Genomic DNA, 27,178 nt, shown 5'->3' on the forward strand with positions numbered 1-27,178 from the left:
TCTGATTACAGGTCCAGCATTCTATTCACTGAACCACTTATCTGCCCATAGTACTTATAATCTCTTTCTTTCTTTGTGAAAATAAGTTTCATTGGTAACTTGTATTTTTTAATCATTTTTGATATATGTTTGTCCCTCTGAGTCTTCTATTATAACAAAGAAAATTGGTCAAAAAAGATTAAGTATTATAATAACTAAATGCATTCTTCTGCCCTTGCAGTGCCATACCCCTTTGCCAAGAAGAAGGGAACATATTTAATATTTATTATCTGAGATTAAAATTTGTTATTATAATTACTCAGTATGGTTTTCTTTGATCATTTTTATTCTGTTACAATATTGCATACTTACATGTTCTAAGTTGTTCTCAGCTATATTTCTTCTTAACAAAATGAACACTCACAAAAGTCACTATCAGCATAATAATAAACAGAACTGAAGGGAATAGAACTTTTATAATTAAGATGTCCTCATCAAAAGTCACTATTTCACATTTTTCTCCCATGTTCCACCAGTTTTCCCCGGACCGACACCTACAGAATAAAAATTCAGCTATGAAATATTATAGCAAAGCATACTTGAAATTTTAACTAGTTAACATTCAGTCTAGTTATTTCAAACAGAAATCAGACCATTGGGAAAATACATATATGCAGAGTTAAAAATACTGAATTGCATTATTTATAACTACAGTACGGAAAGCTTAAAATGCATCTGTAACAGAGTCCCTTATATCATCCCTCCCCTGATTTGGGGAGCAAATTACAGGATGACAGAGCAACTAGTAACCAAAAAAATGGTGAATTGATCTGAACCTAAGATACGTTCCTAAGTTCCACAGGGTGGCCTCTATTATGGAAGCCATAGGGACACAGTGAATCAGAAACAATGAAATTTCTTTCCAGCCGGTGCTAGAAAAACTCCAAAGCTAATATAAATTTAGATCATGAATGGGACCACTATATCTTTAGTACACATCCAAAGCACCCTCCCTGGTCTTCAAAACAAACTCCAATTTAGTTTTCTCCCTTTGCACCAATTATCTCCATAACTGGACTGCTCTGCCTCTTCATCTCTGCCTCACAGAGGCTCCCTCTTTTAAAATGCAGATCAATCATTATCCTCTGTATGGTCTTTCCTAATATTCCTAACTGCTAGTGACCTCCCTTTCAAAAAACTTTGTTTTATACCTTTTGTATATTTGTGTGTGCCACACACACACACACACACGTACTTATTTGCAGTGTATTTCTGCTGTGTATATTTTTACAGAAAATTGTTATCTCCCTCATTTGAACATAAGCTTATTAAGAGTAGGATTGTTTTATTCTTTACACCTGTATACCTAGCATTGTACCTGGAAAAGTAGGTTCCTAATTAATATTTGTTGATCGATTTATTGATCTCTTGCTCTCAGAACATCTCCCAACCTCCTTTTTTTTGAACAAGGAAGTGTTTATCTCTCTATAGCTACTTCAGGATGCTATCCTTTGTTTTTGTTAATATTGAATGCTTAACATATAAATACACAATTTTTGGGATGCTTTCTAAAATTATCATTATGCTATTTAGGATAAGGATTGTGAAAAAATGAAAAGTTTATTGATAAGGGGAAGTCTCACTCAGATGAAGAATCTTTCTATTAATGAAGGTCACCAACTGCTCTAGTGCTTAGTACCTAAGAGAATTGTCCAGATTCTAGAGCATAGAGAGGTTAAGTGACATACTGGTAGTAAATTATGGAGTCAAGATTCCAATCCTACCCTACTGACTCAAATCAACATTTTCTAATACTTTAAAATGCCTTGATATTACTTGTAAAGGTTGCTACTAAACTCACATATGTAAACTAGAATTTATGATATATTCTTATCTTCTTCACTAGAGAATTACCCAATTTAGCAACTATTCTCTTTGCCTAATAATGTTTATTGAATGAATGTTTACATATAGAGAACATCATTTTAATGGCATTGATCTCATTTATCTTTTGCTAAAAATCACTTCTCCACTTTCCATGGAAATAGGGCTGAGAGCAAACAAAATAAAACATGAAATTCACAAGATAATCCCAAATCCTCATAATTGCCAACTTGGGTAGCTTGGTTGTGCAGAGGACAGAGCACTGGCCTTGGAGTCAGGAGGACAGGAGTTCGAATTCAGACTCAGACATTTGATTTTTACTATCTGTGTGACCTTGGGCAAGTCACTCAATTCTGACTGCCTCACATCCAGGGACAACTCTAGTCATCCTGATTCATATCTGGCCACTGGAGCCAGATGGCTCTGGAGGAGAAAGTGAGGCTGGTGGCTTAGCACAGTGCTCCCCTCACTCAAATCCAATTCATGTTCTTCTCATGACATCACTTCCTTAATGTCATGGGTTTTTTTCAAAAGTGAAGAACAAGCATTATTATTATTTGCCAATTGAACCTCCTTCTTCCCTTTCCTCCCCCGTCCTACTGAATTTTTGAATTAGTCATCAAAAGGTGATAAAATGAATTGATTTGAAGTTGTTCTTTAGTGACCAAAAGAAAGCAACAGTCATAGGAAAACTGGCAAAATGTTTATAAAACCTAGCAAGGAGAAATATTATCTCTTTTTTTTTAATTTATTTTTTATTCTCATTTTGTACAAATGTTTTTCTTTACATTAATAAAATATACTTGTTTACAAGTAAACAAAATACCCCTCCCCCCCCATGAATATAGATAGACTTGCTTGGACAAAAATGTAAAGGGGGGAGAAAAAAAATTAAAATTAAAAAAATAATAGTAATAATTGTAGCTATGGCCAGGTGGCGCAATGGACGAAGCACCAGCCCTGGAGCCACTAGCACCCGGGTCCATATCCAGCCTTGTAAACCCAATAATCACCCAGCCATATGACATGCAAGCCACCCGATCCCCACTGCCCTGTAAAAACTAAAAAGAAGGAAAAAAAAGACCCAAAATAAAATAAAATAGTAATAGTAGGGGTGGCTGGGTGGCAGACAGAGCATTGGCCCTTGAGCCAGGAGCACCTGAGTCCGAATCCGGCCCCAGACACCCAATGATCACCCTGCTATGTGGCCCCAGGCAGGCCACCCAGCCCCACTTGCCCTGCACCCTCCCCCAAATAATAATAAAAAATGTATTTCAGTCTTTGTTCCAATACCATCAACTCTGTCGTGAGTGGATCACATTCTTTACGATAAGTCCATCACAAAAGTTACTTCCATATTTTTCAACGTTGCCATTGCTGATCACAACTCCCTTCTTTCTTATTTCTCCACTACCATGTCCTATATTTTCTCTCTCCTTTCACTCTGACTCTGCTGTAGGGTTGCTGAGTGGCGCAGCAGACAGATCCCTGGTCCTAGGGCCAAGAAGCCCTGAGCCCCCATACCACCCCTCAGGCCCAGAATCCACCTGGCCCTATGGTCCTGGGCAGGCCATCCAATCCCAGCCCCTTGCAAGAAGTAAAAAAAGAAAATGTGTTATATCTGACCACTCTCCCCCCCATGGTCCATCCTCTCCTCCTTTATTCACATCCCCACCCCTTCCCCCTGCTCCCCCCTCCTTCTTACTCCAGTTGTCTATACCCCATTGAGTATATTTGCTGTTTCCTCTCCTAGCCATCTCTGATGAAAGCAAAGGTTCCCTCATTCGCCCTTGCCTCCCCCCTTCCATATCATTGCAATAGCTCATTGTAATAAAAAAAAAATCTTATTATGTGAAATAGTTTGGACTATTCCCCCTCTCCTTTTTCTTTCTCCCACTCCATTTCCCTTTTTCTTATTGACTCCATTTTTACACCATATTTTATCTTCGAATTCAGCTTTCTCCTCTGCTTCAACTATAAAAGCTCCCTCTACCTGCTCTATTAACTGAGATGGTTCATATGAATATTATCAGTATCATTTTTCTATACATGCAATTCATCCTCATTAAGTCCCTCATATTCCCCCCCTCTCCTCCAATCTCCATGCTTCACCTGAATCCTGTATCTGAAGATCAAACCTTCTGTTCAGCTCTGGCCATTCCAAAAGGAACATTTGAAATTCCCCTGGTTCATTGAAAGCCCATCTTTTTCCCTGGAAGAGGACATTCAGCCTTGCTGGGTAGTTCATTCTTGCCTGCATCCTAAGCTCTTTTGCCTTCCGGTATATTGTATTCCAAGCCCTACGAGCTTCCAATGTAGCTGCTGCTAAGTCCTGTGTGATCCTGACTGCAGCTCCACGATATTTGAACGGTGTCCTTCTGGCTGCTTGTAATATTTTCTCTTTGACTTGGGAGTTCTGGAACTTGGCTATAATATTCCTGGGGGTTGGTTTTTTGGGATCTCTTTCTTGGTGGAATCGGTGGATTCTCTCCATTTCTATTTTGCCCTCTGCTTCTAGAATATCAGGGCAATTTTCCTGTAGTAATTCTTTCAAAATGATGTCAAGGCTCTTTTCCTGATCATGACTTTCAGGTATTCCAATAATTTTCAAATTATCTTTCCTAAGTCTGTTTTCCATATCAGTTGTTTTTCAATGAGATATTTCACATTTTCTTCTAATTTTTCATTTTTTTGGTTTTGAAGTATTGATTCCTGATTTCTGGTAAATTCATCAATCTCCCTGAATTCTATTCTTTGTCTGAAGGATTTATTCTCCTCAGAGAGTTTTCTTATCTCTTTTTCCATCTGGCCAATTTTGCTTTTTAAAAGCATTCTTCTCCTCAATAACTTTTTGAACTGTTTTATCCATTTGACCTAAGCTGTTTTTTAGCATGCTATTTTCTTCAACATTTTTTTGGATTTCCTTGACTAAGCTGCTGACTTCATTTTCATGTTTTTCCTGCATCTCTCTCCTTTCTTTTCCCAGTTTTTCTTCTAACTCCCTCATTTGATTTTCAAAGTCTTTTTTGAGCTCTGTCATAGCCTGAGCCCAATTTCTGTTTTTCTTGGAGCCTTTAGATGCAGGAGCTTGTGCTTCCTCATCTTCAGACTGAGTATTTTGATCTTTCTTGGGCTCATTTTCAAAATATTTCTCAATAGTCTTCTTCTTGTTTCTTTGTTCATTTTCCCAGCCTAAGCCTGTTTTTTGGGGGTGCTTCCTGAGCTTTTGGGACACTCCCACAAGGGTCTCAGTCTGTGAGGTTCTGTCCTCCCTACTGGTCTGTGAATGACCATATGTGCCCCCCTCTGCCACGGGGCCGAGGTGGGGGGGCCCTGTTGTTCTATGGGGGGCCTAGACTGGGATCAGGATCTGAATGTGGTCAGAGCCTGAGAGTCCTATTCCAGGGGCAGAGGACAGAGCTCTGCAGTCTCTCTTCACTCCCCAGGTTCAATGGGGGCTCCTGCTTACCAGTTCCACCTGCTTCTGTTTCCGGGTCTAGGCTGCCAAAGGACCAGGCTGCTGGGCTCCGCGTGCTCACTCTGGCAGAGGTTCCCCGCTGCTCCCCCACTCCGTGCCGGTGCTCCCCCGGGGTGCAGCCCAGGAGACTCCCCCGCTGCTTCAAGCTGCGGCCCCCAGCGCCCTGGGGCTGCCTCTGGGATGCTGAAGTTCCTTGGCTCTGGAGGGCCACCCCTCTGGTGGACCGCCCCTCCAGCCCCGGGGAGCAGTCTCTCTGCTTTTTTTCCAGGTTACCTTGGGTAGGAGAACTGCCTCACTGGGTCACTTTTGTGGGTTCTGTCTCTCAAAAGTTTAGAGTCCTTAGTTTATGAGTTTTTATCAGAGAGCTCCTAAGACTTGATCCCTTCATGTCGCCATCTTGGCTCCGCCCCCGAAATATTATCTCTTAAATGATCAAGAGTAGGATGGCAATGTTCAGCAGAACAACTGCTATTGTAAAATGCAAGCCCTTTCAGACAGTTATGAATTTTCTCAAGACTCTAGGGGTCAATCGCTTCTCGGCCTTTTGGCTAAGATCAAGTGTAGAATCTAGGGGTCAGCTCTTCCAGAGTAACTGGATTGCCATCAGAACTCAGGATATCTCTTTTTGTGGTGGTCAAGGCCTAGCATATCTGTTGCCTCCTCTTCCTCTTCCTTCTTTTTCTTCTCCTTCTCCTCCTCCTCCTTCTCTATTTCCTTCTTCCTTGACCTGTACTACCTTTATTTGTTTCCCCAGTTCCCAATGTTTTTGGTCAGAACAATCCAAAGTCAAGTATCTGAGAAGTGTTACCCATGGATCTACTTGAGGAAGTTGAGATATAGCCTTAATTAGATTTTTGATCCCATATATCCAGTAACAATTCATATAGAAGAGCTTACTTTTAAAATGACTTGAAAATGCAAGTTTCCTTGAAACATAATAGGATCTGTTGAAATAAGGCTACAGATTCCCTGAAACCTGACAATGATGTAGCATAACTAACTAAACTAGATTTCAGGGAATCCATAAATTTGGATGGCAAAAAAAAGTGCATCTTTATTTTTACTAACCTTTATTGGAAAGGTATTGTTTCTTTCAATTATATATTTTGGCAACCAAACATTATTCAAATAATGGATTCATATTGTTTGCTATAGAAAATTGAAGATAAAATTGCTCCATTTAAAATATTTACATGCTTATGATAAAAAGGAATTTCTCATTTTACATATACATAAATGATTATAATTTCCAATATTTTTGGATATCTATGATATGTTTTTGGTAACTGTTCATTAAGACTTTAATTCCTTATTGTGTATTTTTATTTTTATTAAAAAAGAGAAATGTTAACTTAATTTTAACAGTATCAGTTGAAATTTTTCTCTTGCTTACTCTATGGCCCCTAAATTTTCACAAGTTTATTTTACTTTTTGGTTATTTTTATTAATTTTGAACCTAAATACAAAAATATTAAAATAATTTTCATTTTATATAGGACAACACAAAGAAAGGATTCAATATGAAATCACGAATCTCCATTTTACAGTTTACTTGTCAAAAAGAAACTATATAGGAAATACTACATGCTGTTTTTCAAAGCTATCATGCTTTTCTCTGTTTCCATCTGAGTTTCCTTAGTGCTCTGTGTGCTATTTTTTCTTCCTCCATCTCCACCTCACACTAGAGGTAACTGCCAATAGACACAGATATGTGTGTATGTATGTATGTATGTTGGTAGGTAGATAGCACAGTGGCACAGTGGCTAGAGCACTGGCCTTGAAGTCAGAAGGATGGGAGTTCAAATCCAGCCTCAGACACTTGACACTAGCTGTGTGACTTTAGGCAAGTCACTTAACCCTGATTGCCTCAAATCCAGGGTGTCTTCAATCGTTCTGATTCATATCTGACCAGTGGCTCTACAAGAGAAAGTGACTCTGGTGAACTGGCACAGAACCTCCCCCTCACTAAAAATCCAATTTATGTGCTATGTAAAGGAGCATAAAAATTGCTAGATTATACCAAGTCATAATTTTGCATTAATATTATTTAAAGAGAAAAGTTTTTAAAAAGAACCTATTGATCAAACATCTATGATATTTGTACCAAAAATGTTAGCTTTGTAAGGAAAAGAAATAGATTTTAAAAGAATATGGCAAAAACAATAATTCATTTAACTAAAGAACAATTTTTCCATAAAACAAAACTAACAAATTTTAGTTAAAATGTAATGGAATGTTTTCCATTATTTTAAAAGTAGTATTATTATTTTAATTACTAGCCCTAAAAGAATTTAAAATAAATTACAATGTAATGCAATTGCAATAGAAAACATTCTATTTGGAATCGAAGCATTTGGGTTTGAATTCTGGTGGGTGCCTCTTCTACCCTTGTGACTTCTTTGGTTATTAATTTCCTCATCTATAAAAGAAATTTGAACTCAATAACCTCTCAAGTTCTCTCCAACTCAAAATCACTGATCATAAGATTCTATAAATATTCTATGGGCAGCATTGTGAGGCTGTGTACCTCACCTTTCACCAATTTCAAAATCTGTTTTTGTAACTGGATACATTTCAAAAAGAAGGTGTATATAAATCAAAATCTGCCTAGAGATCCTCTTCTTACCTGCATTCTGCTTTATAATTGCGGACAACACAGATGCCATCATTCTCACAGGTTGTATTTGAACAGAGTTTTGCTTCAGGCACCTTCAAGGGGATAAATGATGGCTCAGTGACACGGAGATGTGATATATCTAAAGGAGAAAGGAGGATATGGATAAAGCTTGGTGTTTATAAGTTTTAGGATTATGGGTATGGCAGAGCATTTAGAGTCCTGTAGAAATTAAGATTGAATGAGTCAATAATAATTGATTAATCACAAATACTTAATTTATGCCAGCTGTGGTGCAATATGCCAAAGCTATGAAGAAAGGAAAAAAATAGCCTGTCCCTGCCTTCAAACAGCACATTCTAATGGGATTGATACCAATAACTAAGTATATGGAAGACATAAACAGAGTAGATAAAAGTGTGGAGCATTTAGCAGCTGAATTTACCATCACTGGAGATTTTCAAGAGAAGGCTGGATAATCAATCACTTGATGGGAATATTGTAGAAGATTTGGACATTCCAATGCTGAAAGATTTCAAAGTGAGGGAAACCAGTAGAGATAAATCTGTGTTTGCCCAGAGCTGACATCTTTTACTTGCTTTTATTAATCAATCAAAAAGCACCTGTACCTTACAAACTTACTATGTGCCAGAGATAAACCTGTAATTGTACAATTAATATAAGACCTGGCAGAATAGATGAAGCTCTCACATTTAGAATATATAGAAAGATTTATCTCCCTTTGTAAGAATAGGATAATGCTAAAGGATGCATGCCAAAGGATATAATCTAGTTTTATTCCTGTCAAATATATAAAAGTCAAATTTCCCAACACTTTGAACTGAGTTACTTGTTATCATAATATTTTTTTCTCAACATTTAATCTCCCAAGTCAGAGAAAGCAAAAACTAGAGAATTTTAGAGCCATGTATCTAAAGTTACAGAGGGTTTCATCTCCTTTATTTTACAAATGATGAAACTGTGTGGTAGGTGGATGATTTATTGTTATAGTTTCAAAGGTATACAGGGCTCATAGTGAGTCAACTCCCTTTCCCAATATAGATTGAAAATTATTTTTACAGATGAGCAAACTGAGGTCTTAAGGAGGATGATTTAGTGTAGCTCTATAACTTCATTAGTGTACAAAGTTCACCAAGGAAATTCTTTTTATCAATAAAATGGATAACTACTCTCTTATTGTCTTGGAGAGATGCCTGGCCCACTGAAAGGTTAAGGACCTTGCCAAGGACGACAAGGCCAGTATATGTATGAAGCAAAACTTGAAATTAAACCATCTTTACCCCTGACACCAGATCTCTATGGTCTAAGCAATAATGCTGCTCCCAAGGTATACTTAAAAAGAAATAATAATGGCTGTAATTAGCATGACAATGAAAACAACTGAATTTGAAACAAGAAATGTGCTCTGGTATCTAGTACACAGGTGATCCAGGGGAGTGAAAGTACAAGCTCTGTCAGGTCCAGGAGTATGCTGGAGTCAGCTCAAACCAGTTCATAAGAACAGATTATTAAATTTTCTGGATAAGCATTTACACTTTTGAAAATAGCAAAGGTTATACATCAGAACATGATCTATGATTTCATTGAGTGTCTAAGCTTTAAAAAGTGATAGATATTTATTAATAATTCAGATTAAACTTAAAAGCATGTCTTATAAATGTGTATATGTGTGTGTGTGTGTGTATTTTTTCTGGAGAGCTAATTCTTAAACATTTATCAGCACACCACTAGTCTTAACCAACTGAAAAGACTTCCAGGGGGTCCATTGTCCAAAACTCAGTTTGGCTGAACTCAGAGAAGCTCGGCCTCAGAGGACCAAGCACCAAACAATGGTTTTATTGTGTAAACAAGCTCATGAAATTACATCCTAAAGAATGTAAGGGTTGCAAGATGGGTAAATGGAGAGAATGTATCCATCAGGCTGAAATCATGGGCCTTTTGAAGTTAATTATATGCATTGCCATAGCTCAGTTATTTTAAGAAATAAGTGAATGATAATTTTTACTATTATAAATATATGCAAAGAAATGCACAAACCCACATAGATAATAAGATGTGTTGTTAGGACATAATGGAAGGAGTGGGACAATAAGAGACATTTCTAGACACTCCTGAGATGTATATGGAAGTATGAAAGAATTGTGTCCAAATTACATAGATCTTCTAGATTTTCATATGGTGTATGGAAATGCATATCAGAAAAAATGCAGACAATATAAAATATTTGGGATTCTGCCTGTCAAGATAAACCCTACATGAACATACTAACAAAACATTTTTCACACAAATAAAGACAGATCTGAACAATTGAACAAATAGCAATTTCTCATGGACACATTGAGCAATTCTATTTAATGGCAATCCTATCTAAATTTATTCAGTGTTAAACCAATCAAACTTCCAGAAATTATTTTATAGAGCTAGAAAAAAACAGCAAAATTTATTTTGAAGAATAAAAAGTCAAGACTCAAGGAAATCAATAAAAAAATGTGATGGAAGGCAGCCTACCAGTACCAGATTTTAAACTATATTACAAAACAATATTCATGAATGCAATCTGGTACTGGCTAAGAAATAGAATGGTCATTCACTGGAACAGATTAGGCCCACAATAGTTTTTTTTGCATTTAAAGGACCAAAATGACATTGCTATGTATCTGATTATGACTCTTAGGACCAGTGTGACCTTGGAAGGATTTACCACAGGTCAGGGACAAATAGTCCAATGGAACATTTAGGAATGGAGATGTCTCTAAATTTGCTCATGGAGCACAGAAAACATCTTTAAGGTAGGCATACCATGGAGTTCTCTGGAGTTCTTTAGAGAGTCCATTCATAAATGCTGGAATTCCCTTTCAACTTCTTTGTTGACTTCATGAAAAAACATTGAGACTAATTTTATAACTGAGGAAGTCCAAGCTATACAATTTATTTTCAAAGCATGCAATAACTGAACAAATTGGATACAGAATCCCCTCAGGAGACATGGGTCATCTCACAATACACAGTAATAAAGGATCATAATAATCTACTTTCAGATAAACCCAAAATTCCAAGCTTTGGAGACAAGAATTCAATGTTTGACACACTGGTTAAACTATTTGGCAGAAATGACTGAAAGAACCAAACCTGACTTCATTTTGTATCATTGCCAATATTTTATGTAGCTTCTGGAGCTAAGTTTCATTTTCCTTAGTTAAGTTTAGTTTTCCTGTAATTCTCATAGTTTGGGGGAACCTATTTATTACTGTGCCATTGACTGATCTGAAGGATTCAAAAAGATGCAACAAATAAGATTTTCTGACTAATGAAAAGTGTCTAAATATAAAAATAGCAGTGCTAAAAATAGGAACAAAAAATGTTACTCTAAATTCTCTTTTAGGGGCAGCTAGGTCACATAGTGGATAGAGCACCAACCCTGGAGTTAGGAGGACCTGAGTTCAAATCCAACCTCAGACCCTTTTATTACCTAGTTGTGTGACCTTGGGCAAGCCTTGCAAATAAATAAAGTCTCTTATAAATCTCCCTTTCAGATTCCTGTGCCTTCTGAGGGGGGTCCTATATTCAATTTATTATGAAATTGCATGCTTTGATAATAAATTGTATAGCTTAATCTGGGTTTCCTCAGTTATAAAATTATTCACAACAAATTATTCACCAAAATGGGTGAAGCCAGCAAGGAGGTCAAAAAGGGAATTCCAGCATCTGAGGATGGACACTCCAAGAAATTCATTAGAGAATTCTAGTTGATTTTCTCACTGAAGGAATTGCTACTCCAGAGGACAGACTTCCCCTTGATCTCAATTCCTGAGCTAAAGTAAATCTTCACATTGTAAGGAAAAAATTTCTTATAACATGGGACTGGGAAAACTTCTAGTTGAGCCAGGAATAACCAAAGTGCCTGCTATTAGGTTCCGTGAAATTTGGTTTAAAACAGAAATTAAGGGGCAGCTAGGAGGCACAGTGGAGTCAGGAGTGCCTGAGTCCAAATTCGGCCTCAGACACTTAATAATTACCTAGCTGTGGTCTTGACCAAGCCACTTAACCCTATTGCCTTGCCAAAAAAACAGATTAAACTGGTAATTTATTTTGGCCTCAATTAGGTATCTCTGAGTATTATAAATTAAAGATCTGAGCCTAGCCATAGGAGATAAATATCCAAGTCAAATGGAATTCTGGTTCTGTTTTGCCATCCTTTCTGATGACATATGCTTATACTACCTATGGGCTTCTTCTTTCCATCCTGTTTTGTCTCTTCTCTATCCCACTACTTTGTCCACTGTCTCTCCCCAAACTGGTGAACCCCAGCCTCAAAGTCAGCAATACAATCAAGAATAGTTTTCCAGATATTGGAGCTTCTGATTTGGTTTTAATGGGTATATCAGGCTCTAACTAACTTTAATTTGACTCACTGAATGTTGTAAGGGGTCTCAGGAAAATCTGAATGTTCTAAAATTGTATCATCACATGGTATTTATTTTTCCCTTCTTTATAGAACTCTTTTTTCTCCTCATGCCCAAATCCCCTGTAAACGTGTTGGGGTGAGCTCTCCTCTGTAAATTTAGGACTAAAATTTGCTGTTCTCCTGTTTGATCTCTATTCTTATGACTCCCTGAAGACTCCCTCTCTTTGTTCCCTATATTGATTCAATGCCCAAGAGACCCCTGATGATAGCCTAGGGATTCTGTCTGATAACCCTGATTCTCTATGGGTGACTTCATCCTCAAATACAGGATTGTTAAAATCTGCTGTCCTGCCACCATCAAGATGAAGTCCACTCTCCATTCCTCAATATCCTTGACCATGGGGGCCAACAAAGTTATTATTCCCTTTATATTGACTCTCTAAGGGATTGAGGTATTATTTTCCCCTGTAAATCCCTTTGTGACATTCTTATCCTTCCTGGTTAGAAACTCAAGCCAGGTCCAGATGACAACATACTTATCACCTTGTACAAGATTTGCATGCTATTAATACTTATGTTATATGTAGGTGCCCAGTGGTGCCCAACCCCGCCACCATCATTTCCTCAAACTCCTGTAAAGCTACCTGTTTTACTGTAATAGATCTTTCCTCAGTTTTTTAAAAACATTCTCATTGACTTAGATACTCAGTACCTATTTCCCTTTACTTGGAAGAACACATAATGGACATGGATTCATTTACCCAAATGATATATAAAAATCCCTATTTTGTTTCCTCAATTTCTACAACAAGATCTAACCTCCATCACTTTCAGAGACTCTTCTTTAATTCAGTATATTGATAACCTCCTACTGGCAGCGCTCAGGGCTGAGGTTTGTCAAGATATCAGCTGTCTATCAGGTTAATTTTATCTGCTAGTATCAACTGTATTTCACTTAAGAATGTGCAGGTCTTGCAGAGGTTCTGTGTGCATTCAGAAATATAGACAGCTGCACACTATCCTTGGAGCTTCTAAACATTGTCAATATTGGAGTCTTTCCTTTTGTGAGATCTGTAAAAATAAATAATAATTTTTAAAAATACTTTTTCTAAAAAAGAGTCACCTTATATTGACATACCATCCACTTTCCAAAGGATATGAACATTATCTCCTTTGATAAAATCTCTTCTTTGAATCCATTGGTGGGTTATGTAGCCTCTTATTCTATTTCCCCGACCTCTGATATATGATGTTCCATTAGGGAAAGTTGCCTTCACTCCTACTTTGGAGGGTTTGTCCCAGAAAAAGCTTTCATTACCTATATCTGAAAAAAAACAATTCATATTTAGGGATCATGTCCAATAGATCAGGTTTTTGATACAATGTTATAGCATAAAATTAAGAAGATTAAACATCCAAATTGTGCTTCTAGCCTATGAAATTTCCTCTGTCAAATCTTTGGAGCTTGTTACAAGAGGCCTGCTCTGTGGTTTGAATGGGTGATCACCTTTGTAATGTAGCTGGAGAGGTACCAAAAATACTGAAATATGTTTTCCACTGAACTACTATAATTAACACTATTGGAATTGCTTTTTAAGGACTTTTTAAGACATGTCCATTTTAAAGGGGGTTAAAAATATATTGTGGGGCAGCTAGGTGGCACCATGGATAGAGCACTGGTCCTGTATTTAGGAGGACCTGAATTCAAATTCATCCTCAGGCACTTAATAATTACCTAGCTGTGTGACCCTGGGCAAGTCACTTAACCCCATTGTCTTGTCAAAGAGGGAAAACCATATCCATATCCATATCCATATATATATATAGATAGATAGATAGATAGATAGATAGATAGATAGATAGATAGTACCTTTATGGGGTAACATATTAATACAGATTAATTTAATGTATTTAGTTAAGTTAGATCAGTTAATTTTTACCTGTTAGGGAATGAAATACAGCATGCCATTGAGGCCTGGAAGTAGGGGACCTAAGTCAGCCAGGGGCAATTAAGGAGTACTTGGAGAAAAAAGAAGGAGAGATTCTTCAGAAATTGAACTTTGCTTAGTTTCAAGATTCACCTTATGTTAGTTCTTTCCCTAGACATATTCAAAAATTAAAAATGCAGAGCCCAGTGAGTCCTATGAAGTTTATTGATAGAAGAAAAAGAAACTACTTCTTACTTATATTCCTGTTTATGAGTCAACCAAGGGAATTTCTAAAATGCTCAAAGTTGAGTCAACTGATTGACTTATGTTATCATTCTTGCTATTGTTTTCAAATTGAACCAGGCCCACATTGATCCATCTTATAATTAGTTTTCTCTTTCCAAGGACTAGAAAACAAGCATAATGGTCACAGCATGATCAAAGCATGGACCAATTCTTAAGAACTTTTCAGTGAGTAATTATTATTCCTATCTTTCAGTGTCAATAGTTTACTTGTTAAACTTGGTTAAACTATTTCATTCATTCACTCAACAATCATTTATTAAGCAGCTGTGTTCTATTCAAGAATTGAACTATACCACTATTTTATTCAACCTTGGTGGAACCTGATCATTGGACAATACCAAGAGCACCCAAGTTTAATACCAAACAAAATGAAGAGACCAAGGAACAGGAGTTGCTCAGAAATCAGACAGAGAACGAATTGGAGTTATCTTTTGAATCAGTCCATCTTTTTCATTTGACCAGCCCTCTAACCCTCTCATTCTAAGTTTTTCTGTTGTCCATCATTCTTTTTTTTTTATTTTTTTTTTTAGTTTTTGCAAGGCAATGGGGTTAAGCAGCTTGCCCAAGGCCACACAGCTAGGTAATTATTAAGTGTCTGAGGCCAGATTTGAACTCAGGTACTCCTGACTCCAAGGCCAGTGCTCTATCCACTGCTCCACCTAGCTTCCCCTGTCCATCATTCTTGATGGTCATCTTCCTTACCACAAACATTGCAATAATCCTCACAATCTCCCTTGATACAAAGATTCTTGAAATTTATAATAGACTCATTGGAGACTACTATGAAATGATTATCAATCAAGTGTGATTTTCATTCTTTTCTCTTCCCCCATCCAGTTTCCAATGAAATATATCGTGTCAACCACAAAGAAAAAAAATTCACAAACCAGTTTTTTGAAAAGGATCTGTAGTCACACTCCTCTCATTGGACATGCGCTGACGAATATCAGGATTTTGATCCAAAATTGTCATTGTGGCTTGTAACCATGGACATGGCCACTGCAATTTTTCATCATTAGCTCCAGAGATCTGGAAGAAACTTATATCTATTTCAGTCTGATTACTTAGATCCAACTGAATTTGAAAGGCATAGCCTGCAGGAGAATAAAATGGAGGACTATAAATGATTTCCCCTGAGCTAACAAGTTGCTTGAAGTTGCTTATCTTCCACATGTGATGAGGACAGTAAGTTTCTGAAAGATTGATGTCGTCAATGGAGATACCACCAGCTGGTGTACCTCTACCTCGAGTTCCTTCAAATACCACTCTGAATTTGGTGTTAATTGCCAGTGGTACATAATAGAGTTGCCAGGTCCCAATGTGAACATCTATAATAGAGGAGAAATGTTGACTTTTTAAAGTCAGTCAATTACTAATGAACAAGGAGCATTCCTAGCTTCCAAGACCTAATTTACATGTCAGTGATATTCTATGTCATGATTTTATGTGGTCTCCAATTCAAACATCTTATTTATCAATATTCATGTCAGATCACATAACCTAATAAAATACTTGAGCACATTTATGGCAATCTATGAAGATGTCTACATCTTCCAGAATTAGAGGGTTAAATAATATTTAGATATCAAATTTTACACCTATCCTATTTGTAATAATGTAAGAACTAATATTAATAATAGCTTGCATCTATATAGTGATTGAAGATTTCCAAAGTACTTTATAAATAGCTTATTTGATCCTTTTTGATCCTTTTTTGAAAGGTGCTATTATTGTTCCCATTTTAGAGATGAGAAAACTTGGACATACAGATGTTAAATGACTTGTCATTTAACAGATGAGACTGAATTTAATTCAGTCTTTAAGTTACAACATTATGTCAAATCAATGGCCTTCAAGCCCTTTACTTATATCTATTTGACAAGTCACAGATTGCTTTGAAGGAGAGTGTCCTGAAGGAATCATAGAGCCTTCCTCATTCTCTCCACCACAAGTTAGTTCTCAGTACATAAGGGCCCAATCACTACTCCAATCCTTATACTTGACTAACAAGACAGATGCCCCTCAAATATAGAAAATCACTCCAAACTACATTCTAGACTCAGTTACAGAAGTTTCTAGGGTTGATCAGATTTCAGTAATCCTAATGTCTGAATTATTTAAGTGGCAGCAGTATAAACTTTAATCTCAAGACCTCCAAACTCTAAAAAGGTTCCTAATCTTTGTTAATTGCAAGAGCTAAAGGTCAAGTTTCTGAAAAGAATTAGAAGTTTAATATCATAAAAATAAACAAAGAAGAGAGAAGAAAAAATTAAAAATTAAAATTAAAGCCTTGGACCAGATGGATTCTAGTCTCCTGCAGGTGAAAAATCCCTTGTGCATCACAAACTATCAGAAGAATGGAAAACCATCAGAAGAAGGAAAGCCCCAGACAAATTCTGTGAAGGGAAACAAATGGCTACAGAAATTTCCAACCCCAAATCAAGTTTGGTTCCCCAAGGATGAAATCTCATACCTTTCACTTCATCCACCAGTATAAGAGAGCTTTCACCATGTTCTGAGATGTACTTCCTGACATAGATCTTGAGCTGGTTATATTTGTTTCCACTGATGTAGTAATAAAACTCCAAGCACTGAAACTCTCTCTTGGGAATAAATAGTCGGCTTTCTAGGATTGCATTTCCCCCTATATTCACAGACCTGCTACTGAAATGCATAAAGAAACCACAACCTAGGAGAAAACAAAGTAGAGACTTGAGACTTAAAGGCTTTGACTCCAGAAGGAAATTTCACAGGTGAGCATATTTAATATTAAGTCATGATAAACTCAGTTTTTATTTTTCATATCCTACAATATCAGGTATAGTAAGACCTTGGAAAAATAGTTCGTTGAGTTCATACTAAATGAAATATTAGTCATTTGACCACCTATGTGTTGAAAACACACACACATTCAACAACAATGCACCCTGCTTTTACATGCTTCACTGCCTAAGTATATTGGCAAAAGGGGAAATCAAGGTGCAGGAAGTTGGGTTTTTTTTTTTTTGGTAAATCCCAAACAATATTAAAAGTCCAATGTATATTTTAAATCCTAAAAAGAGCAAGATAGAACGGGGCAAGTTCAGGGATATGCTCTTAAGTATTTAACTACTGAATTTCTTGGGAGAAGACCCACATTTGGCAAATTTTTAACTTTAATTTGCATTAGTATTTTCTCCATCACTTTTTTAAAGTCTAGACATTAAACAAGAACAACAATGAAACAAGCCCTGATTTGGAGTGTTTGTTGATTTCTGAAGCATGAATTTTCTCACTGAAAATTTGACTCCAGGTTAGAGCTCCTTCCAAATATGCATTCCTTCCACAACACAAAAAAAGAAGTGTTCTAGGGAATATACCTTTAAGTATACACCCATCTAAATATGAAGAAAGAAGAAGGGTGACTAAATGAAGAGAGGGTCTCATTATACCAGTTAATAAGTGGTTTCTAGAATTGTATATACTAGGGTTAATTCAAGCCAATGATTTGAATATCCTCTCAGGAAATGTAAAGGTACTTCACTTCTGAGGATTATGGAAGAAAATAAGAAGAAAATAATCTTCTCTGATTGGCCCTCTTACTGAATTCTTGTGCCTTTCCAGTCAATCATGATGATGGAAATAAAAATAACTAACATCTATATTGTGTTCAATATGTGCTTTGTGTTGACTATGAACACAACAGTTATATTATTGGTTCCTCATATAAAATCTGAAGGTAGGTGCTATTATTAGCCTCATTATACATTTGAGGAAACTAAGGCAAATAATATCTTGCCTAGTGCCACAGAGATAATAAATATCTGAGATCAGATTTCAATTGATCTTCTTGGCTTCTATCCACTGTACCCCCTGACTGATGTAAACTACATATTTGAAGAACTAAGAAAGGGGCAATTTGACCTTTAGCTTGTCATATTCTCTCCCAACAACCCAAAAATCATTCTCTGAGAATGATCTTTAAGAATAGGAGCTCCCAAGGCCCTCTCCTTGGATAACTTTCAGTTTATAGTGATTACTTATGACTTACAGTGGAAAGAACATTGCCTCAGCAACCAGAGGACATGAATTCAGATCCCAACTCTGATACTACCCCTGTGAGCTTGAGTAAATCATTCTTTTTCTCTGCATCACAGCTTATACAATTTTAAAATAAAGGAGTTAATTAAATAAGATGGGGTCTGAGACCCCTTCTAGCTATGAACCTGTAGTGCTAGCATTTTATCACTCTTAGTGTCCTGAGCTAATCATTTGAAATAGTCTAATTACCCTAAGTTTTTGCATCTGGTTTTAGATGTTTGTTTCCAGAAAGAGAGGCATCAAGTTTGAAACTAGTAATGTGATGTTTTAAGACTTTAGCCCAATCAAACTGCAAAGGTTATTATGCAATGGTTCGAATGAAAACAGTCAAGGTTTTTCCCTTTCTTTGCCTAAGAAGGTCAGATTTTTTCAAAGAAAAAAAGCGAATTTTCTCTCCCTCCTCTCCCTTTCTCTCATATACACTTACAGACACATGCAAACACACACACACACACACACACACACACACACACACACACACACACACAAACACAATTACTGAAGACAACTCTCCTCAGGTTGGAAATCCTGGATCTGAACTACACATCAAAAATGTAGAGCTAGAATGACCTCTGAGGTCATTAAGTTGAACCCCCTCATTTTACAAATGGGAAAATTGAGACTCCTGAGGTTGTGACATATGTGTGATAAAATCCTAAATAGGATTTGAACTTAGAATCATACTGTGACAGAATCACCATTCTTTTTACCTCACCACAATCCTACCTCCATGAAATAGTGCAATTGTAGGAGAGTAAGGGAGAAGATCTTAACCATTTTAATTTACTAGAGAAACAAGTCGAATTCCCAAACTGGTCTTCTTTGTCAATCAGTTGTATCTTACTCTTCATGACATCCCTGATATTTTCTTGGCAAAGATATCACAGTAGTTTGCCATTTCCTTCTCCAATTCATTTTACAGATGAGGAAACTGAGAAACAGGGTTAAGTGACATGTCTAGGGTAACACAGCTAGTACTTGTCTGAGACTAGATTTCAACTGAAGAAGATGAATTTTCCAGACTTCAAGACTGGTGCACCATCCACTGTGCCATCTAACTGCCCAAATTGCTTTTTTATATGAAACAAAAATTATAAAATTAGTCTAATACTGACAAAAACTTAGAAGTAGGTCCCCATTCCTCCTTTAGACAACCATATGCAGGAGAATAAGTTCTAAATCTAGGACCCAAGAATACTTAGGTATGCCACTTAACCTTAGTGAACTTCAATTTTTTCATCTGTAAAATTAGGAGTTGGACAAGAGGTCCTCTAAGGTCACTTGCAATTCTAAATCTATAATCTTAGGACATGACTAAGCTATTGTTACTCATCCTTCCTTTTTCCAGCAGGACTGATGACACCGCATTATTGGACTGTTGATCTGGCTGATAAGTCCAATACAAATTCAGAAGGCTTTACCACAGGTTGAGTCCAACTAGTCCACTGGAAGATTTGGAATGGAGATTTCTCTTAATTTGTGCATCTCACATGCCCTTTGTGGTATTGTGATACTGTTTTTATCCTGTAGTACAGTATCTTCTTTGATGTGGGCAGGTCATGTTAGGTGGTCCTGTACCAGCATCTCCCATTTCTCAAAATCAATAATAAAGCTCTTTAAAGAGACCTTGAGACTGGCATAGCACTTTTGATGACCATGTGAGCACTTGCCTTGTGTAAATTCTCTTTAAAATACTAAACTGGCAAAGGGAAATGATGAGCATTTGCTGAAGAAAACAAAGAAAAGTACATAAGAGCCAATTCCTGGTAGTTACCTTCGCACTTGCCCAGGTATGTTTGATCAGTATCAGGTCCACCAGGTACCAGTGCAATCCTTTCCCAGTCACCATTATCTTCTGAGTTTTGAATCATGCCACATATGCTTTCCAGTTCAAAATCACATGAATCCAGAAAGGTTAGAGAAGAAGCTACAGTAGACAAAAATCATTGAACGATTCTCTGGTCAAGGAGCAACCCATATTTATTCATTGAGTAACTAAGTTGGGAAGAAGAAAGGCACTGAGGAAAAGGAGGTCAGCAAGTCTTGGCTAGTGAGTGCCCTGAGGAGCTCTGATGAATGCCAACCCACATAGCCAAAATAGAAAGGAAAGCAGCAGCTTAGTACAACTGTCCTCACTTGAAGATGTTATTAAGAGATATGTTGAGACAATGCCTACATCTTTCTATCTTTCTCAAATTACTGAGCTGTCTGAGCAATAGCCCAACTTCTTACATCTTTCCTCCTTGGGAATTTATACATTTCATTCTCATCCAGGTACTGTCTGAAAACAGTTTTCAGTACGTCAGCTACAACTATTCTTTATCATGCTGCAGTCATTTAGAATCTGGTTGATAAATGCTGATGCCAAATTGACATTTTAAAAGGCAAAAGTAAATCCATTTCCCACAAAGGATCAGATACGTTTCCAAAAAAGGAAGATTCATTTAGAATACAATTCAGTCTATATTATAACCACATAGTGTTTGAGAAAGTCTGTGTGGCAGGGGCAACTAGGTGGCACAATGTTTAGAGCACCAGCCCTGGAGTCAGGAGTACCTGAGTTCAAATCCGGCCTCAGACACTTAATAATTACCTAGCTGTGTGGCCTTGAGAAAGCCACTTAACCCCATTGCCTTGCAAAAACCTAAAAAAAAAGTCTGTGTGGTATAATGACTTGAGGGCTTAGTTTGGTCAAGTCCTACTTCTGACACATAATACTTGTTAATACTTGTGTTAGTCAATCAAATAGCACTGATTGTTATTAAGTAACTCATGTGTACCAAGTACTGTGTTATGCCCCAGAGCCACACACACATACACACACATACACACACACACACACACACACACACACACACACACACACACAAACACACACACACACACACACACATATACACACAGCAAACCCCAAACATTCCCCAGGCTCAAATCTAATGGGAGTTATCCTAGCAAATCATCCTACTTTTCAGGACCTCATGGCATTTTAAGTTTATTAATTGCAGAGTTGTTTCTTGTCCTTCATTATCGAAGAAGACCTATAAATTGCAGAGTAGGCATCAAGCTATGTTGGTTGAAAGCATTTTCTTACTAGCAGGGAAATCAATAACTCTTATCCCAACCATAAAATCACTAATTTATAGTAAAGGAAAGAGGAAAGAGAGTCAAATGGCATGCCCAAAATGACACATCTACTAAATGGTGGAACCATGACTTTCTTCTGGGTTTCTGATATCAAGCCCAATGTCCCAAACTACCTTGCTAAATCTTATATTGTTACCTTGCCTCTATTATTTTATGCTCTCCCCCATTTCTCTTTATGACTATTTTTTTTAATTGTAGAAAGCCTAGCAGGCTGAAATTCCCTGAGAGCAGAAAGAAACAATCATGTTTCCATAAAGGCCAGGATACTTACAGCATTTGTAAAGGAGATTCAATTTTTCAACATCATCATTGCTGAAATCTATTCGTTGTCCAATCACATCCATGAAGGAAGGGATTTTTGTTATAATTGTTGGTTCTGTTCCTCTTTGAAAAGCAGTTTTAGAGTAATGCATCAAAGATGTATAGTCATAGGGAATGTTCAGGGAATTTGAATCCTTCTCACTTTTCTTATAAAAATTGTTTTCAGTGCCTAAAATAAAATTTACAAAATAATAATATAAATGTCATAAAACAAAAATATGAATAGTATTAAAATGTAAAAGTTTTATATTTATGAACTTTAGTTATAGCAAACTTAAGGCAGCTATGAATACTATTTTCTTACATGGTTCAGTTTAAAGCATAAATCTGGTTTCATCTGTATGAACGGTTCTCAATAAAGAAACTCCTCTCACCAGTGTGAATCAGTAACTGAGTTATAATTTATGACCTGAGAGAATTAATTAGGAGCACTGAAAGTCTTGATGACTTTGTCCATTGTCATAAAGCTATTATGGATCATAGTAATTTGAGTTCAGGTCTCCCTGACTTCTAGACCCACAATATGCTGTATTCTGTGGTAATTGAAATGAAAGAATATTTACAAATATTGTAATAAACATTATATTAAGATACTATCTATATATGGAATGTAGCGTAGTTTTGTGGAAAGTGCCATAATTAGTTTCTAATTCTGACTCTGCCATTCACTAGCTGGCTCTGGAACATTTACAAATCTATTAACTCTGAAATTGTTTCTGTATCTGACTATCTAGTTGGAAGGAAACCTAGGTAATGCAGTGGATAGAGCAGTCTTAGAGTCAAGAGGAGCTGAGTTCAAATTTGACTTCTGACACTTGACTCTTACTAGCTGTATGACCTTAGGCAATTCACTTAACCCCAATTGTCTCAAATCCAGGGTCATCTCCAGTCATCCTCATCCTTATCTGACCACTGGACCAGATGGCTCTGGAGGAGAAATTAAAGCTGGTGACCTAGCAAAGCAACCCCTCACTAAATTCCAATTCATATGTTTGTGATGGCATCACCTCCCTGATATCATGGACTTTTTTGAAAATGAAGGAAAAACAACAGAAACTTTCACTTTCAATAATTTTCAATCTCTCCCTAACTATTAGTTACTTCCTGGAAATTGGAAATTCTAATAAAAGCAATAAGAGAAAATAAAAGAAATTGAAGGAATCAGAATAGGGGATGTCATGGTAAAACTGTCTCTTTTTTCAGATGATATGATGATATTCTTGGAAAATTCTAAAGATTCAGTTAAAAAGTTAGTTTAAACAATTAATAATTTTAGCAAAGTAGAAGGATATGAAATAAAACCACATAAATCACCAATATTCCTCCATATCACAAACAAAACTCTACAAGAGAAAATAGTAAAAACATAAAAATACCCCCATTTAAAATAACTCTAGACAATATACAATGCCTGGGAGAACACCTGCCAAAGCAAACCCAGAAACTATATAAACAAAATTACAAAAAAAATCTTTTAATACAAATAAACTCAGATTTAAATAATTGTAGAGATAGTAATTGTGTCTTGGATAGGCAGGGCCAATATAATAAAAATGATAATTTTACTCTAATTTATATGCTCAACAGCATCACAATTAACTTTTACCAAAATATTATTTTGCTGAATTAAAAAATAACAAAATTCATTTGGAAAAACAAAAAGTCAGGAATATCAAAGGAAATCATAAAAAGTACCAGGAAGGAAGTTCAACAGCAACAGATCTTGTTGCTCTGTCCTTCAGTCTCAAAGAGGACCACGACATCAAAGATGTGATGACATGACATGCAAATGAATTGGATTTAAGTGAGGAAGGGCTGTGCAAAATCACCAGTCTCACTTTCTCCTCCGGAGCCATTGGGGTCCAAAAGCTCAATATGGATAGGATGACTGGAGATGGTCATCACATTTCATGTACCAGTGGAAGAAAGAGAAGGGGCTGAAAGGGAAGAGGAATGGGACTGGGAGTGGTACCCAAATGGTCAGTAGTGTAATAGCTCCTATTATTCACACTAATTGTTGTTTATCCCTCATTCTCAGAGAGGACTATTACAGCAGAGATGTGATGGCATGGCATTCAAGTGAATTGGATTTACATGATGGACTTTGCAAAGTCATTAGACTTACTTTCTCCTCTTAAACTGTATTATAAGGCAGTAATTACCAAAACTATGTGGTACTGGCTAAGAAATGGAAAGGTAGATCAATGAAAAAGACTATAAATGCAAATTTATAGCTGCAAAAAAGCCCTAAAAACCTTGTATTTTAAAAATGTAAAGACTTAGGATTTGGGGATAGAAATTCATTATTTAGTAAAAATTGTTGGGAAAATTAGAAAGCAAAATGACAAAGATTGGGCATGGACTAAAATCTCACACCATTTAACAAGATCGGTTCAAAATAGAGGCAAAACCTAGATACAAGGAGAGATTTTAAAAGAAAATTAGAAGAACTTAGAACATCTGAAGCATGGTAGGTAAGAAATATTTGAATTATCAAGAGACAGAGAGCAAAATTAAGTGTAAAGTGAATAACTGCAGTTAAATTAAATTCAAAAGCTTTTGTAAAACCAGTATAGCCAAGATTAGATGGAAAGAAGAAAATTAGGGAGAATTTGTAGATAATTTTATCAGATTAAGGTCATATATATATATATATATATATATATATATATATATATATATATAAAACTTTGTCAAATCTATAAGAATATGATTCATTCCCATATTGGTCAAAGGATATGAAAAGGCAGTTTTGCATTAAAGAAATCAAAATAATTTATATTCACATAAAAATGCTCTCAATCAGTATTGATTAGAGAAATGCAGATTAAAACAAACTTGAGGTATCATTTTATAGCTACCAAATTGGTTGAAATGATAGAAGGGGAATGTGACAGATACTGGAGAGCATATGAAGATATTGGGACCCTAATTCATTATTGAAGGAATCGTAAAATCATCCAACTATTTTGGAGAACAATCTGGAATTATTCTCAAAGAGTCATCAGCAATACAAATATTTGGTTAATTTCCAAAGATACTTAAGAGGAAAGGAAAATAACCTATATGTCCTAAATGTTAATAGCAACTCTCTTTATCGTGGCAAAGAACTGGAATTTGCAGTTATACCCATCAGTTGGGGATGGTTGAAAAACTTGTAGTATATGATTGTAATGGAATATTACTGTTAAAAGAAATGATGAGCTCAATGAATTTAGAAAAACATGGAACCACTTCCATGAAATAATGAAGAGTGAAATGAGCAAAACCAAGAAAAGATTATTTATAGTAACAACAATATTGTATTAAAATAATTTTCAACAAATAAATTATTTTGCTTGGTATAAATATCCAAATTAACTATAAAAAACATACAAAGATGCTATTTGCATCCAGAGAGAAAACTGATAGATGTATAGAATGTGTATAGTTTAAATAATTTTACATTTTATATATATAATCTTTTTGTATCTATAAGGGGTAAGGCGAAGAATAGAAGGAAAAGAAAAGAAAAAAGAAAAAATTTTACATGACAATTTTGTTGTATACTTGAAAGGAAGAACAAATTGTTTATATTATATTTCCAGTTTCAAGTACAGTCATCTTTTTATAGACCTGTTATAGAAATGCTTGTTTTATTCAATTAATATAAAATAAAATTTAATAAAATAAACTAAAACTGATCTTTCTCCTTTGTGAGTGTCTTCTTTTTAAGATACTGTCCATTTGCATATTAACATATGTAGCAAGTCAATAATTTTGCATTTTGTCTATTCCATTAGAATGAGAATTCTATAAGGGAAGGTATCAGCACATTTTTGTTTCTTTGTATTGCTAGTGGTCATTACAAAAGTGGTTGGCCTACTAATGACTGAACAGAAACCACACTTTCTTGCCTCTAAAGCCTCTCGTGTACAAAAAGGAAAGCAATCAAGGAAACCATACCTGGTAAAATTCTGTCCTTCATTATTATAATATAATCATCTCGATCTGAACGGGAGTGCTCATGCCAGAATCCCAGGGTATGTAGGAGTTCATGTTGAACTGATGCTATTGTATCACATTTTTCACCTATGGAAATAATCTGTCTACCAGACTGTATATTTCCTATTGAGGAATAACACCTAAAAACAAGACATAAAGTAGCAAGATGATTGGCATTATGTGATGACCAACATCAAATTCAAACCCTCTTTCAATTCTAGTGATAACCATAAGAGGTATAGTTGTTTGATATGGTAAAGGACCATTAATTAACCTTGAAATACAAATTGATGTATGGATTATGAATAAGGCAAGAGATAAATAACTGTAAGACTCCTGAAGGGAGAAAGGCCAAAAGCAGTTGTAAACCTGTCAGGTCAAGTGCCACATTCCAAAGTTTCTAGCACTCTACCCCATGATGCTAAAGAAGAACTATGAAAATCCAATGCTCCGAAGACAAAGGAAGACCTAAAAATCTATTTTCTTTAATGTTTAATGAGTGTAGACTAATACTAATGGAGGTGGAGATCAACACAGGATCTAGTGATCTAGACTGAGATCAAGTTGGATGGACCATTCCAATTAAAAATAGAGCAGGAGCTTGAGCATGGTTCTGGCATAAAATCCCAATTCAGGAATTAAAACTAAACTAAGTAGATAGTTAAACAGAAAGAGACACCAATTTCAATGGACATGTTGTACAAGTACAGTTTTATATTTGGTCTAAAAAGAAATCAACTGTACATATTAAAATGGGGTCAGGGAAAGGAGCACGTGTTTAAATAAAATTTTATCTAACAATATTGAAGAGTTTGAGTAGACAACAACATCAATATAATTTATTTATATGATATGACAAAAAAAGTATATGACATCTTGGACTATATTCAGAGAGGCTTAGCTTTTGGAGAATACAGGTAACAAGGATGGTGACATATACCGAATCTAAGTCATAACAGGAAATAAGAAAATTTAGTCTAAAGTAGAAAAGATTCGGGGGGAACAATAGCTCTGTACATATTTGAAGGAGTGGG

The 27,178-nt window shown here is 36.1% G+C and overlaps 1 protein-coding gene across 1 annotated transcript in view; it reads right to left on the reverse strand.

Moving 5' to 3' along the window:
* Nucleotides 1–367: 367 nt before the first annotated feature.
* Nucleotides 368–27,178, reverse strand: part of LOC141499237 (meprin A subunit beta-like) — a 54,022-nt gene continuing 27,211 nt past the window's right edge. The window contains exons 10-17 of the mRNA XM_074202068.1: nucleotides 26,106–26,284; nucleotides 22,111–22,329; nucleotides 20,470–20,622; nucleotides 17,089–17,304; nucleotides 15,503–15,943; nucleotides 13,520–13,699; nucleotides 7,968–8,097; nucleotides 368–533 (exon numbers count right to left, since the gene is read on the reverse strand). Coding sequence (XP_074058169.1) covers nucleotides 368–533; nucleotides 7,968–8,097; nucleotides 13,520–13,699; nucleotides 15,503–15,943; nucleotides 17,089–17,304; nucleotides 20,470–20,622; nucleotides 22,111–22,329; nucleotides 26,106–26,284 — 1,684 coding nt within the window. The remainder of the gene's footprint in view (nucleotides 534–7,967; nucleotides 8,098–13,519; nucleotides 13,700–15,502; nucleotides 15,944–17,088; nucleotides 17,305–20,469; nucleotides 20,623–22,110; nucleotides 22,330–26,105; nucleotides 26,285–27,178) is intronic.

The sequence above is a fragment of the Macrotis lagotis genome, chromosome X (assembly GCF_037893015.1).
Source record: "Macrotis lagotis isolate mMagLag1 chromosome X, bilby.v1.9.chrom.fasta, whole genome shotgun sequence".
In the NCBI taxonomy this organism is placed as follows: Eukaryota; Metazoa; Chordata; class Mammalia; order Peramelemorphia; family Peramelidae; genus Macrotis; species Macrotis lagotis.